Source organism: Dermacentor albipictus, chromosome 10 (assembly GCF_038994185.2).
Source record: "Dermacentor albipictus isolate Rhodes 1998 colony chromosome 10, USDA_Dalb.pri_finalv2, whole genome shotgun sequence".
Classification (NCBI taxonomy): domain Eukaryota; kingdom Metazoa; phylum Arthropoda; class Arachnida; order Ixodida; family Ixodidae; genus Dermacentor; species Dermacentor albipictus.
This window is the reverse complement of record NC_091830.1, coordinates 100,122,386-100,138,720: the sequence shown is the minus strand read 5'-3', so window position 1 is coordinate 100,138,720 and position 16,335 is coordinate 100,122,386. Positions and strand designations below refer to the sequence as shown.

The following is a 16,335-nucleotide window of genomic DNA, read 5'->3' as shown; positions in this document are numbered from 1 at the left end:
TGATTGTATGGTCTAGATCTTTTCTTGCCGATCCACAATGTCTTGAGCGTGCAAAGCATGCGCAGGCGCAGCTTCGTCGTCGTCAACCTGGGAGGAACGGCTCTCTATCTACTTTTTAGTATCCCTTGGTGTATTTATTAGACAGGTAACTGTAAAGCTTAGAGTAACTTGTGAATCGGAAAGGTCAGTGGTTTTAGACTAATTCAAGACATGAATCTCGTCATTCGAGGGGCTCATAACTGGTTGCAGGCATAGCTGGCGCGGCTTATCTATACCTCGTAGCAAATTACAACCCAATTTTTCTATTAAAAGAATTGTGTTGCAAGCGCAAGATAAAACGCACGCAGCGCACCTAAAGGAGCTTAGCTCTTGCCAGAAATTCTTTAAGTATAGTGAAGCACGAGGATAAACAGTACTGTAGAACCCCTATGAAACAACTGACCATCGGAAGTAAAAGACGCAAACATTTTTCATAATAATTGAAATAACATTATCGTTCCCTGCTATAACCTGCGGCGCTATATGTAAAACTATTCCAAACTTTTCTATTCCAATTCTGCAATCGGCACTCCACGATTGGTCAAAAACTTCTTTGGAACACCGCCATTTCACCTGTCTGTCACGCGACTTCACGAAAACCGCGATAGCTCCGCATCTGATATGACATGTACACAATGATTATGCATGATTTGACCAAACAAAAGAAAATGCTTTTTTTTTTCTGATTCGACGCCTTTTCGCAATTAGCCCTCGGCGATTGTGAAAAGGTTTCGGGCTTCACCCACTTCAACTACCCGTCACGCGACGTCACAAAACCGCAAGAACTCACCGCGTCAAAGTGATGTGTACGCTTTGAAGATCCATTATTATCTCGAACAAACCTGAATTTCCTTCTGCATAGCCGCAGGCTGCCCCGATCAGAAAGGAATAAAAAATGGCTGCCGCCAATCGCTCCGACACTGGCTACTCGCATCTGCCGGATATCATGTGTTTATTTGCGCTTAATAAAACTTTTTACGTGGCCGTCTAACGTTTTCGTGCACTTTCGGTACGTTTAGCACCTCGTTCTGCCAATTCTTCTTTGCTGAGAATCCATTTAGCGTCATTCTTCAGCTTTCGTTGCATGCCGCCATGATTTTCCACCATCCACCGCATGCTAAGTAACGGAAAGCGGACTAGTCGCGGATGCCGGCACGACCAACTTCATCTGGTTGTCGATTTTCAGTGCACTCGCTCGACCCCGTCAAATCCCTCTCCACTTGAGCGTGATCGTCGCCTCGTGTCAACCAACTAGAACGAGCCGCTCTGTGTAGGCAATGTTATTCATTTTTCAAGGAAACAAAACTTCTCTCCTATGAACGAGAATAACGTTTGATTGGTCTCTTGAGACAGCCCTGTGTGCGAACGCCCGATGCTTGCGTCGGCGGTTACGCGAATTTCACGTCAGGAGATAGGAATAAGAAAATATTGAAGGCAACAGACTTGGGTACCCGACTATAGACATCCTACACCTAAGTTTTCTCTCTCCATCTTTCACTCCCCATTCCCCTCCCCACGTGTAGGGTAGCAAACTGGACTCAGTCTGGTTAACCTCCTTGCTTTTCCTGCTTCCCTTCTTTCTCTCTCTCTTACTCTCTCTCTCTCTCTGGAATAGATTTACATTATAGGGTCCTGTCTACGATGTTCATTTCGTTGGGGTATTTGTCTGCCTTTGTCCCTTCCAGTGTACAGTTATTAGGTACAAATTTCTTTCGTGGGTTTGCCGTATACAGTAATAGAAGCTCCCTCCCAGCCTTTTGTTTCTAAATGCATATTTATGCACATATCATTTATTTACACTTTGCCGTATTGTCGTTGTGATTGTGAATACTAACTAGCATCGATCCCAGCGAGGCTCGAACTCTGAATCTAAGTGTTTCGCGCAATATTTCCTGCGTAGTCTTTCTATATGAATAAATTAGAAATTGAGAGTTGCAGCTATCCAGGCTCACAGAAGACGCTTTGAGTGGTGACTCTCTGCGCATCGCACTCAGACGAACATGAAGCGAGTGAGATCGCGGCTGGAAGGGACAGTCGATTCATGCTCGCCCGACGGTAAGCTGTAAAGAGACGTGAAAAGCATGAAGGAATTTTGGGTTTGTTTTCTTCGCCGGCGCCTTTTGCGTACTCTACATTTCATGTAGGAACATTTCATGAACTATGGAAAAGAAGTTGATGAACCGTAGTTAGGAATAAAGGCCACGAGGCACTTTCGGCTTGCGCGATTTCTCATTCACCATGATTTGTTTTGAAAACGTATTTGCTTAATTAAATACTCGCACAGCATATTCTTCAAATACTGCGCAAGTCATATGGAAAGAAGACGAAAGAATTCATAACACTTCCACAGTATTGAACAGCAATGAATAGAGCGTGACAACCGACCACTAAGCATAAATAGTTTATAATCATTTTTCGTGTTTACATATGGTGGATCTAGAGTACCTGCTTTCAAAGCTTATCAGTTTTAGCCACAGTATACCTAACACAGGCGTTTCGGCTTTGAATTTAGCATAGTGCCGAAAATTTGCAGAATACCGAAGTCGCCTCTCGACTCTAGAAAGCAATATCATTATATTTCTCGGTCCGTTTTGTCACATAATCTATTTTCCTAGTTCGCGTGGGGCGTTCACCTCTTACTTGTCCTTTTAAGTGAAAGCTATTTATCGTCGAGCAGCAAGCACAAGACGGAAATTCATTGCCTCAGCTACAAGCAGAAAATATAAAGTAAGTTTGCCCCTACGAACGAAAGCATAGCGACATAAAAAAGCTTATCATTAAGAGCCGCCTTTGTCCAGCACGTTACAGTGAGAGGGCAAATAATACTCTTCGTTGTTCGTGAATGGCACTGCGAAGATAGTACAGCACCACGACGCTGTCTTCCGCCGTGCAGAGACAACACGATGCGCGTACGTGGGACAACGGAAGACACCCGCCCGGGCACTCTGAATCGCTTCTCCCTATGGGCATTCCACGTCACCTTTTTGAAGAACAAGACTCGGGGTTGTTTCGCGGTCCCCAGCATAAAGCGAAGAGCAAAAGTAAGCGTGGAGGATGTCCTCTAGAGAAACCGTAACGTTAAGCCAGGAAACGAAGGGGAAGTAGCGTCCTCCATCATCTGCAAGATGATGCTATTCCTAGACTCTCGACGCGCTGATGACAACGCTAGCGCGCAGTCTTTCTTTTTTTTCCCCCGGACTACCGGTGAACGTGCAAGTGAATGCTCCCGCCGAAACGGCTCCAAAGGGTGTCATTAACAAGGATAACATGTCACCGCGCTGGGGCCCCCTTGAAATTCTCAGAGGGAAAATATGAGCAGAAGTAGACAAGCGAAATGCTATGGAGCAAGCCTAGACCGTCCCCACCGTGTCCTTGCTCTGGCGCTAAAGTTGTTGACGTCTCTACGCTATCGTTGTTACTCGCGGCGCCCTGGAACTGTCAGGCCTGATTTCGACTCCATGTATGTCGTGCAGGTACGGAGTTCAGGTCCCCGACTCGAGTTACTCATGTGATATGCCACCTTGGAGTCTTAGTTAGGGTGCTGTCCTCGTATACTTAACTCTAGGGATACATGCAAAGAACATTTTCCCGAGCACTACTCTAGGCGACTCGGTAACGTACGCGGGAACAAAAGCGCTAAATTATGTAAACAATATGCGTGCCTACGCGTGGCTTCACTAGCTCTTTAATGATTATCATTACAGCATTGAGGTTTGATGGAGTTGAGTAGTTCGAAAAGCATGATGCACACGGACAACATCCGAGAGGTGATATATTCACCAAACGAATGCCACATGCCGCTTCTGAAATTTCTTGACCCGTTAACTTAGATCTTCGCGTCTGTTTGAGCTTATATTTTCTCTACAGTAGCACTGATGTAGTTTATTCCAATCTTTGAGTGAAATCAATCGAACCATATAAAGTGCAGTTTAAGTCAATTGGCAGTAAGGGTGTCGAGAAAAGTAAAATATTTAAAAAGTGATGCGACAACTGAGGCTCTGTTTCTGATCTCTCTGGGCTGCGAAACACTTTACCATCTCTAGTCAGTTTATCGAGCACTTACAACAAAATCTCCGCTGCGATCACATAGTCTGGTTGAATGCACCAATTCGAAAGGGTAAATATTGAATAATGCCATTTGTCTTCAAAACGACAGCCAAGATACTAATGTTCATTGCTCCATTGACAACCATGGAAGCCTCACTCATAAATAACGTCTCAAGGGTGCATGACTAATTTCCTTAGATGCAATGACAACGTTTTCACAGTATAGTGGCGCATGAGAAATAACGCATGGAGGCCTGCCTTTCCACAGAATATTTGTGTCTTCTTCGCCCCTCTTTGTTATTTTCGAGTATGTACGAAACAGATCCATAAGACAAAATATAATAAAACTAGACGCAACAAAGTTTGTTCTGAGAAAAGTGTCGTCAGGTCTCATTCCTTGCTTTTCTTTCGTGTCATATAATGCGACGCTCTACGATGCTTGCTCTTCTGGGAACATTGCCAGAGTTCGGGACTTTCTTGCTTGAAGACATAGGTAGGGAACTCCGCATAAATTATTATCAAATCAGCAAGATGACTGCAAGATTACGAACTCTGATTGTCACCACAGCACAAGGCATCTTGCCGCAAATATATGTTTATATCTATTTGGCACAGCCTGACCGCTTATAGAACTTCGAGAGGTGCCACGTGCAACGCGTGCGTTTTCCGCAACGGGTGTAATGGTTGTCCGAAACGCTACCTTTTCTCTGCATATGGTAATTTTATAGAGCGAAGAGTGGGAGCATGTCTTTTTAATGCAAGTGGCGGCATTTGCCTCCATAATATCAGTGGACCTTAATTGGAGATCCATGATCCACTTACTCTTAATAGATAAAGAAGTCGAATGGCCCAGGCGCGTCGCGTAATCTCAGTGATCCGACTAATCTGAAAAGTATGTTACCGCGCTCTTCGCAGCACGTGCAAAATGCTCGATGACCGCACGACCTTCCGGGTGTATTACACCGCAGGCAATAAAGAGCACTGATCTTGCGTTCCTATGTTCCTTTCTGTTGAACCTTCTGTATTGGTAACGCACTTGCGAACCTGCTGTTCGACTTCCAAGCAAGGGAGTACATGCTTGCGTTTTTTCACCTGCCTATTTAAATTCGATGCGAACAATGCATTACTACGACGTCAGGTTGACAGCAACATCCATTTTAGCAGATCGCCATCACCATCTATATCCTGGAATGTTTTTCTTTTAGCTTAAAGAACCTCAGCGTTATAAAAAAAAGCATTTATGTTATCGAACGTACAAGTCGTATGAATAGAGCACTCTGCGCTTTCTGGTGCATTGTAGTACACTCAATAGGTTATGAAAGAGGAATGCGTACAATGGAATGCAATACACTGTCGCAAGTGTAATTTGGCACTGAAACTTTGCGAACTTTCTCGACACAAAGGAACCTACCTGCGGTGGTTTCGCTGAATTGGACTTTGGTGTTCCGAAGAGCCTGTTGGTCATCCGTGCACCATCAGCAGCCTCAAGGAGATCCTCCAGTCCTTCGATATACTCGATGGCGTTGCGCAAAATTTCGACCTGCACAAGGCAACATACACGTCAAAAGAGTCAAGGTTGTTGCACGAACAAACAAGCTTCAATAAAATGCGAAAGCGCAACAGAAAGCTTGTCTTAGATAAACCTCGATTGCCGATGCTATGTCAATGTTTTTTTTTTTTTCAGTTCACCTTCAAAAGTACCTAGCAGCGGAGACTCGTACGGAGCCAAAATTTGGAAGTCACATGCGTGTGCAGAAAAGGGATAAATAGTGGGCGGACAAGCGAAGCCTAGACCTTGAGGCAACTTTCTGATAAGGATACTTGAGTCAGGATCATTGCAAAGACACCCCTTTGTCAATATCCTCTTTTTCTTACGAACTGCAGTCACCTTGTAAAAATGTCGCCTCCTAGTTCAGGCTGCGCGTATTCACCAATGTTCATCACTTCAAATATGAATCTTCCTGTGGCGCTTTAATCCTGTGTAGGCAAGGGAATGTAAGTGCAAACGAGAAAGGATGTATAGGCTATCATCATGTTGCCATGATGTGCTGGACCCGTTCAATGCCGAGACGCTGTACTTTAATAAAGTTTAGTAAAGATTGAGCTAGTTAAGTTTCGAGTTACGGTAAGCCATGTTATAAAGCACTAATTCAAAATCGGTCGCAGTGAACACTGAGTTACCTCTCGTACGCATCTAGGTGACGACATATTACTGGTAGAACTCCGCGGGCACTTCCATGGGGACACAGTGCCCTATTGAAAAATACAGCCTCTTCCAGTGCCTTCTAATGTGAAACCAGCACGCTTTTGTGACACAGAATCGCGCTGAGGATGCTGGCACTCGCTAGGAGTCGCTGGAACACCGGAGAGGTCGCTCGATAAGAGCTGGGTCAAACTGCACGAGGCGCTGGTTTCACTGCTATGACGCTAGGACACGCCGGTGTATTTGTCGCTGGAGTTCGCTGGCTCGTACTGGAAACTGCGCTGGTTGCGTTTGTACCCCACTGTCTCCAGCACGCAAGTACTGTAAGCGTTTTCGAATATTAAATACTTGATGCAATTTTGTCGGGCACTTGGAATAAAGATGCGTGAGCCACTCTTGTTTATGCACGCATGGTTTACACAGAAGATCACTTTTTTTGCATGCCCTGTTTTGTTGTGCGGATAGGTGTGTTATTGAAGGAAAATACAAATACGCAGATAACGTCTCGTTTTTTTAGTAGATCGCTTTTTTTTATTCATGGCGTCAACGAGGGCTCATTGCTAGCAGCAGTAAATGTTTACAGTTCGTGAACGTTCATCGAACTTCTTGAGTCAGTGTCAGTGACGTGTTCCTGTAATGCGTTTGTATTTGTTTATAAGAGATGACGCAGCCGATGAGATAACCAGGTCTCGCAAGAGCCCTTTAACGTAAAACTATTATGATCTGATTTTATTCCAATCCGCTGACGTTAAATTTACGTAACAACCGACGCAATCATTGGGTGGTAGTCCGCACCACTATTTTATATGCCCAATCAAATGCACTTCTCGTTTATAGGGTCTCACTTTCTTTTGCTTTCAAAGCAGATAGTACTATCTACATTGAGCAGTTTCTCTTATCTAATTGGCTGAGAAGAGGCGAGGAGGACGCTCAAATGAAGAGTGTTTCGATGAGGCCGAGCCAGCGCAGTGAAAGTAGATAGCCGGATGAGGATAGTGGTACCGTTGTCTGCGATTGGTACGCTTCCCTTCATTAACTTGCAGTGGCTGGCCGAAAATCGCGGCCGCGTGCAACGGAAGGCTAAAAATGCCGCTAAAAGGGATCCTCAGCAAAGTAGAGTTGGCAGAGCGATATCGCACATGTGCCGAAAGGTGCTGATAACATTATACTGCCATGGCAAAATCTTATATTACACGCAAATAAATTCATGCTCTCAGGCAGCTCAGAGTAGCCAGTGCCGCAACGATTGGCAGCAGCTATCTTCTGTTCCTTTTCGAACGGGGCAGTCTCCAGCTATTCAGAAAAACTTTCACTTTTGTTTGGCATATCAATGCGTCTTTAACGCATACACCTCGCTTTGAAGTGGTGAATTTTCGTCGTTTAGTGTCGTAGCCCAAAAGCGTTTGACCAATGGCAATTAATCAAACGACGCCTTTTTTGCTAATGGCAAAAAAAAAACGTCGAATCAATCTGAAATAATTATTTTTCTTTCGTTTGGTACGACCACGCATAATAAGTGTGCACATATCGTATTAGATGGGGCGTTATCGCGGTTTTCGTGACGTTGCATGATATACAGCAGCTGCGGGTGGTAACTCGAAAATTTTATGACAAATCGTGGAAGGCTGATTGAAGAATAGGAATCGAAGAGTTTGGAATAGCTCTACGTTATGGGAGCCTAGTCGTTCCGACACGTTCAAACGAAAACACCACGTAGGAGGCCGCTGATTGATATCATCGCAGTGATGACAAAGCTGACGCCATTCGTGTGCTTATACTTTCCCTAATGTGATAAATAATTATAGCAAAATGGTTCTGAGACGCAAATACACACATTTTAGCATTAGCGTTGTACCCGTGCCCGAGATCGTTCTCTTCCACCGAAGGTTACGCCTAGCCTACACACCGAGTTCGTTTCCGCGCTATTGGCCTGCTTGGGCTCAGGAATAAACAAGTCTAACAAATAAATATCACTCTGAGGTACAGCTTTCGCATCAGTGTTTTTAAATAAACAATTTTTCTGTGTATACAGTGTCAGCCGAAGAAGCGATGAGCGCCGATGTGACAGGTTACACGAGTACCACACGTATATGTGCTGTCGCCGAAGGCTGGCAGGCGCTCTAACCGACACTTATCTAAGGGAGATATGCGTCGTCACAGACGTGCGATTGAAACGCATGCTAGAACTGAGAAAATTGAAACGCATGGTTAAACAGAGAAACGGCTATCAAAATTCGAAGTGACAGCCCGTACAGCGTCCCGGGCCAGCGGCAAAAAAAAAACAGCTTAATTAAGGCTATTTTCGAAGTTTAAATATCAAGCACGAAAGGAAATCAATCTTCTGACACTTCAGGGCATACTATTCAATAGAGGCAACAACTGTTCCTTTCTGATAGACGCGTAAGATTGAACTGCGGGGCGACGAACGTCTACAGTGTCTTAACGTAACATGTAAGCGCTGGCTGAAAGTGCACCCGGATGTTGACATTGTGAATTTCTATCGTAACCTAGCTCCTGTATAGCCTAGTGGTAAAGTACTAGGCTTGTGATCTATAAGTTTTCAGATCGAATTTTCGTGTTCGTGGTGTCACTTTTTCTTTCTGTTTATTGGATTAAAATGTGCCTTCCTTTCTTTATCATATATATATATATATATATATATATATATATATATATATATATATATATATATATATATATATATATGTATATGTATATATATATATATATATATATATATATACGGTAGGCAGGCTCTTTGTTTTCCTCGCTCCAGAGCTCGCTTTCTGAACAGTACCCAGTACATTCCTTTATACCCACCAGGCCTGCATTCCAGCATCCAGGGAGCGACACTGGGCCCATAATGCGGCATGGTACTAGGCTCTGAGTTTTGGAAAAGGGTGCTAAACACACAAACATTCGTTGTAAAACTTCGCGGTGAAGTTGTACTTAACAAATCATGTGGCTGCCTTATGTCTACAGCTGGCAGAACACAATATTTGGAGACTTCACATTGAAGGAGATGGCGCAATCCTTTACTTTTACTTATTTTATTTTGTGGAAACAGGTTATTTTAGAGAAAAACAGCGTAATTGCTACAATGATTCTGCCTCCAATACTCGTTTCCTGGAGACAATAGACGGGCCAGTAGCGCTTGCATTCTGTGCAATTGTTAACCGAAATGGTAAATACGTCTTTACTTCCTTGTTTGTGTCTCTTGTTAATGTGGCAGTCGACAAGGGTTGCGTCTGGAGGTTAAAACGATTTATGTAATTTTCACATTGCCAATGGCACAATATGACTGGGAATTTGCTGTATACTGCTCCAAGCCTGCAATGGCAGCAAAATAGCTATAGAAGCGGCACCCTACAGGACGCTCCACTACTTCTACCTGTACGCCCCTTATATCATCGCCGTGCTTGCCGATTATTATGCGGGACACGTGTGCGAGCAATCGCTCAGGTTAAAAATTAAGAGTCATGGTAGTGTAGACGCAGCTACTACTCAAGCAAGAATATTATTACCCTTTTACGACTCTCTCCTAGTAGTTGAGGTGAGGGCTACAGAGCTATTGCACAAAATACTCCATCGAACGGGCTAATGCTCGCTGTGTAGATGGAGAGAACTAAGCAATAGCCTCTGCAAGTAGATTTGTTTCTTGGCAGCGAAGTCATACACCGGTGCTATTGCACAAAATGTGAACTGAGAGGTCATGTTTTGCGCACCACATCCTCCTATCTAGTGCACTAATTACGTCACAATCTTGCCGTCCCCAGCGCAGTAGACGCCCACGCTGGATGCAAGAAAACTGTGAAATATCTCTGTACAAAAGCACGGCCTATAGAGAAACCACAGCAAGAGCCACATCCAGTAGAGCCATCGGATTAGCTGCTACACAGAGATCGACAAGTGATAACCATACTGCAATCTTTACTGAATTCCATTTCCTTGTTGCTGAAGAACATGCATACAACCCTCAGTGCACTTCAAGTACTTGACACACCGAGTCCGGTGCTGGCAGCCTTTGAGTAAAGCATGGCTTACCAGTATCTATCTTTTTTGAGTGAGGTCCGCAAAGCAGCAATTTTTTAGTGGATTTTCCGGTGACCGCGATAGCACATCGCCGATTTTGGACGGTTCGTGTACTCCGATGGGTTTCCCATCATCGTCATTTGCGAGTCAAATTTATCGAACTGTATCAGGTTATGAATTATTTATGTCGGCAACTACTGCTGAAAAGAACAAGCTTACTGCTGTTTTCGCACTCTAGTCGACTAACCACGTGCTTACTGTCGTATCTCTCTGATTCTTCAGCCTGTGCCACCTCATGAGGATAACCAATACACGTACTTAACAGCAAAAAAAGAAGAGACCGTCAGTGTTGTGGGTGCCTGCAATACTACATCAAGTCAATTTAATTAGCAAAGATTACGACAGATGCTTTCATCATCTCTTGGCGCGTGCATTTTAATCCAGGACTTCTACCATCACTATATACTTCGGGGAAATAGGCAAATCAATGCGAAAGGCACAGACTTGGTATCATTCGCCTCCAACAACTAACCCTGGGTTTAAATGAGGGCATTCCTAGATTTTTACATAGGCTCGACATATAGCAACTGTCTTGACTTGGTGTCCTTTCACGATGTCTTGTAAGGTGTACTGGATGGTTATGGACATTAATAAGCACAGGCGTCACCATATTCCCACCTATGTCAAGGTCCAAAGACCGTCCTCTTCAAGTCCTGTGATACAACCCAAATTGTGGACTGGACAAAACTGCAGTTTATAATGGAAGCCTTACGTGAAAGTAATTTATTGCATAATTTGGAAGACAATGAAAAGTGCAGTACAAGGCACTAAGCATACTATGACGTGCTCTTCGAAATTCGCTGCATTCCTCATAGAATTAGGGCGACTTCGAGGGATCCAGCAACTTGCCAAATGTAAATACCGACAAACGAAGTCAATGGACTATCTAGGGACACCAAGACACATACAAAAGAAGATGCATCGCTGGCTAGACAAGCTGCAGTCAGAAAGCTGGACTGCTTTCTGTGAATCGGTTGACCCTCGTAAGCCATTGTCCCCCTTATGAACGACAGCACGAGGTCTCAGGACAGCCCAACCCCCTTACGGTGGTCCTAATTCAGGGCTCTGGACCTCTTCCAACATCGACCAGATATTCGTGTCGTATAGTAATTCTGCGCTACATTAGCGGCGAAACTCACAGCTCCAAACAATTTATCAGATTCCATCAGCTTCCCGCCACCCTGCGACCCCCGCATCGGTCTACCATGTTCCTTCTATGAACTAAAGGTGGCGCTAGCTTTTTGCATGCTTACGTTATCACTAGGGCATGATGGAATTTCTTACAGAGCCTTTGTCATTGGGGTGAGCGGGTGCAGCCTGTTCCGCTATATATGTATAATTGATCCTGGCCAGATGGCACATTTCCCACGAGATGAAAGAGTAGTCGTCTCGTTCCACAACTGAAGCCTGATAAGCCGTCGTTCAAGCTTTCACGGTTTCGCCCGATCGCATTTGCGAGCTGTATGGCAAAGTTATGCAGAGTATTATCGAGGGACGCCTGCCGTGGTACCTGGAATGCCACAGCCTCTACCAAGATTCCATGGCAGGTTTCCAACGTGGCCACTCATTGATTGATAATAGCGTCGACCTGGTCACCTACGTTCAGCACCAAAAATGATTTATGCGTTTCTGCGCTTCTTTGTTGATTGATGTCAGAGGGGTGTACGAAAACGTTATACGTCTTTACTCGCCGCTCTCCGAGAGGTAGGCCTCGGTTTTCGATTGCTTCAAAGGACCTACAGCTATCTATCCATGCGATCTTAATGAACACTGACGATGGTCACACTTATTTAAATCACATCTACCTTGGTGGGACCAGGGCGGCGTACTGAGCCCTACGTTGTTAGACCTCACGCTAACTGGTCTCTTTGGTTACCTTCGAAGTAGAGTTAGAAGAATAATGTGCGCGGATGACATGCGTTTGGGCGTCTGGAGTAACACGCCTGCAAATGCGCGCAGGGCTCCAAAAAGCTACCACTCCGACTACACTTTACTTCCGCAATCATAGCCTGGAAATTTCATCTGAGAAACGTGCACTTTTGGCGTTTGCTCACAAGTCCATGACACACTAGCCTGCATTAATCGGAGCAAATGAAACCGTACGTTCGGTCGAACAAGTTCTTGCGCGCCAAGATTAGTAGAAACATCTCATCGGGCCCCCAATGACCGTACATTCAAAAGCAGTTGACAGACATATGTCACCTTTTGAGTGTCCTCGATGGGAAGACATGGGGAAGTATCAGAGTGCTATGCTGCAACTATATAGGGCACTTTTTTTTCGTTCTTTCGCGGTATACCTTGTGAGCATTAACAAACCCTAGTAAAACAAGCCTACGTACCATGGAAAGTGTTGAGGCCCGCCGGCTCCGGATTTGTCTAGGTCTTCGTCGAAGTGCGTCAACGGCGGCAACTATTTCGAGCCCTAGAGACCTCATCAAGACCGACATCGCAGTTAAAGCACTAAGGGTGCAGGTAAGGCTCCTTGCCCGGACATAATGCCACTATCTAACCTATCTACCTGCGAAGATTCCACGTGGATCGTTCTGCCTGACTGTATCCGCGCATCGTGAGGTTATACTATCTTGCTTGCAACCTGCCGCGAGACCATCAATTTGTTTACAAACTGTCGTCATGCACTGTCGTCAGGCCGAGCACAGCCTTAACTACCAGTATTAAAAAAAATTGCTGGAAATGACTGGCAACCGATTGCCGGTAATGGCTGACAGGGAACTACCGAAGTAACAACACAGCGTTGCCGCCACCACGCCTGCCACAGAGTATCACGAAGATTGAACTATGATAAGCACACAAGCCAGCGCAGCGCTTTTCCCATATGCTAGTCCGACTGACTCACTCGAACAACTTCACTTTCCATAGCAGCGAAGTTAAACGTTGTAACTAGGAGGGCACTGCGAGTTTTTCCAATGAATGAAACAACAGACCAGCTGCCGCTTCATCACTTGTAACATTTTTGTCCACACGTCCACGAATGCGTTTTTATCGGCGCTCCATATGATCAGAAAACCTTTCCTAAATAAGCTTTGTAGTCAGCGCTCTCGACATGAACGACTTGGTCGGCACATAGCATCGTAGTCGGAGCAGATACGTGCACACACACGCGTATTCGTAAACGAAGTTGTTTCACGTTGAGTTCACGGTGACAAGAGGTGCATACTTGTAACATGCTTACAAGTGTACCGCTGCAAAGACTCGCATATAAAGGGTTAAAAAACTGCATCAGGCGGCTACATTTGTTGCCTTCAGCCGTTAAGCTTGCGCACTTAAAGATCGCATTGCAGACAGAGCCGAGAAATCGGAGCCAAAATTACAGTGCCTTTGCAGCTTTAGCCAAATTTTGCGTCGTCTACTCACTCACTATTCTTCGTGGTGGCCAATACAGCGGCTGCCTGGCTCAAACCTGCAGCTGCCGCGGCTATTGTAAACAATGGGGCAACCAACGCGTCCAGAAGGCACTCGATGGTGGGCGCTGTAAGTTCACGAAAAATGGCGGCCCCCATGTATATGACGCGAAGAAAGTCTACATGAGAAGTACCGGAATCGCACAAACATTTACTACGACGACTCGACTCCATCCTGCCGAACAGCTCCACCGAAGCTGTCGTCATTCCAGCAAAAGGCACCACCATAAGGTTCACAACTTCACACTTGACAACATCCACCGCCACAGAACTCGCAGCGCTTCCAGTCGTGCTACATTTTAATAGATACGAAACAGCACACCAATCGTCCACTCCTACGACTCGAAGTTGACTATGAATTGTTTACTGTCAGTCACCGCACTGTCCGCATCAACACTTGAAGTTAGAAATTACACAGGCTATACGCCAGCTGACTCAGAAAGGGCACGAAAGCACTTATCAGTGGCAGTGGTTCAAACTCCCGAGCCACGGGGCATTATCGGCAATGATCGCGCTGATCAAGTTGCCCTTTTAACTCATGTAGAAGGCCGTCACCTATTCAATATCGCTGTCAAAGGCAGATGTTGAAAGGATGCTTCGCCTACTTGCACGTCAATGGACCACACTGGAGTAGGGCGAACCACAATTCACGGTTGTCCTATTATACACCCTGTATGAAAAGCTTGGACTTCAACCAATATTTCCCTGAAGAGGCAGGACCCTTTTGTGTAGGTAATGGTTGGGCGTTTGTTTTACCGATTCTTACGCGTTCCACATACAGGTGACCGAAACTACAGCATGTGGGCATTGCGGGGACGAGGAAACAATTTCTCATGTTCTGGGCCAGGGCCCGCAGTACAGTGCACAGAAACAATCGCTTGCCATCATGCTCAACCAATTGCAAGACCAGCGTCTATCGGAAGAATTTTACAACATCGACGGGACTTAAGATCGCATCAGGAGACCGTGCAAGCTCTACTGCACTTCTTGAGATCGACCGGCCTATCTGAACACTTATAATAGGAACACTTGTCCTATTACCTGCACTTCTTTAAGGTAAAAGCCTTAATTAGCGCACCCGCCGTGGTTGCTCAGTGGCTACGGTGTTGAACTGCTGAGCACGAGGTCGCGGGATCGAATCCCGGCCACGGTGGCCGCATTTAGATGGAGGCGAAATGCGAAAACACCCGTGTACTTAGCGTTAGGTGCACGTTAAAGAACCCCAGGTGGTCGAAATTTCCGGAGTCCTCTACTAGCCCCGTAGATTATATATATATATATATATATATATATATATATATATATATATATATATATATATATATATATATATATATATATATATATATATATATATATATATATATATATATCTGTCCACGCAACGATGGCTGCTTGATTACTGTAAAATGATAATGTGCTACGGCGTAAAGCTCAGGGCACGGGGCGAAAACGCGCTCGCAGCGAAGGCGATACATCGTGCGTGGACAAGCATGCAGACGTGCAGTCGGTCGCTGCGAAACCGTGCGATCGCTGCATCGAGGCTTCATTCTCTTATTCTCCATTAGGTTACGCAAGCAGTTTACTATAAGAACATATTTCACATAGTTTGCTTCGGCGACTGCCTACCTTTCACGCAAGAAGCCTGTTCGGGGGACTCCACCATGGTGACTGCGCACAGTCGGCGTTCACTGTACGTATTCCGTAAAGCGACAGCGTCTGTAAATCATTCTGCGCTTTCTGTTTACGCAAGATTATTATTTTGTCAGTAAGATATTTCTGCCGTTTTCAGACTACTTATAGGAATGTACAGGAGGGCTACTCCATGGTGTTTCTTTCTTTTTGTTTGAGCGCCGACAGCCGGACGTATGATGAATGCGACGCGTTATCCCTCATACAACGCAAGCGAGGCGCTTCCGACAGATGGCGACTCCGTGAGTCTTCACCGCCACTATTACGCTGCGAGAATTACACGCTCATTCCGCCACACTCAATGTACGACAAGTGAAAAGGAATCATGGCAGCGGTTAAAATTGCCATGGTACTCGTTGGCCATGGTCGGCATTAGCCTGACAGCATTAATGCTCTTTTATGATGGTGACGCAGTAACGACAATACAGGGATGAAGGCAGTTCGACAACAATGACGCGAGGCTCATCGGATGACTCGCGGCTGTACAACGACGATGGTATGATGATGACGGCATGAAACGATTGTATCATGACGACGAGTGTTTGTTAAAGATGGCTCGAAGACGAGCGCACGAAGAAGTCGAATGACGAAGTTAGAATATGACGATGGAAAGACGACAACAACATCAAGAGGACTGTAGGGTAATGAATGTATGAGGACGATGCCACCACGACGACTGCAAGGCAAAGTTGGTGTGACTGCGACGACACGAGAAAATTTATGACGAATCTGGATTGAAGATGATGAAAGGACCAAGACGCCACCGCGACGGTTGTAGGACAAGGAATGCAAGGCGATTGTATGACGCCGATAACCTCAGGACGATGGCATGACGAAAATCAG

The 16,335-nt window shown here is 45.2% G+C and overlaps 1 protein-coding gene across 2 annotated transcripts in view; it reads right to left on the bottom strand.

Annotated features, from left to right (window-relative positions):
• Positions 1–16,335, bottom strand: part of nau (myogenic-determination protein nautilus) — a 125,351-nt gene that overhangs the window by 66,809 nt on the left and 42,207 nt on the right. For both annotated transcript variants that reach the window (XR_011509022.1, XM_065439791.1), the window contains exon 3: positions 5,498–5,626. Coding sequence is in view for 1 of the 2 variants with exons in the window: in XM_065439791.1 (XP_065295863.1) it covers positions 5,498–5,626 (129 nt within the window). In the remaining variant the exon portion in view is untranslated. The remainder of the gene's footprint in view (positions 1–5,497; positions 5,627–16,335) is intronic.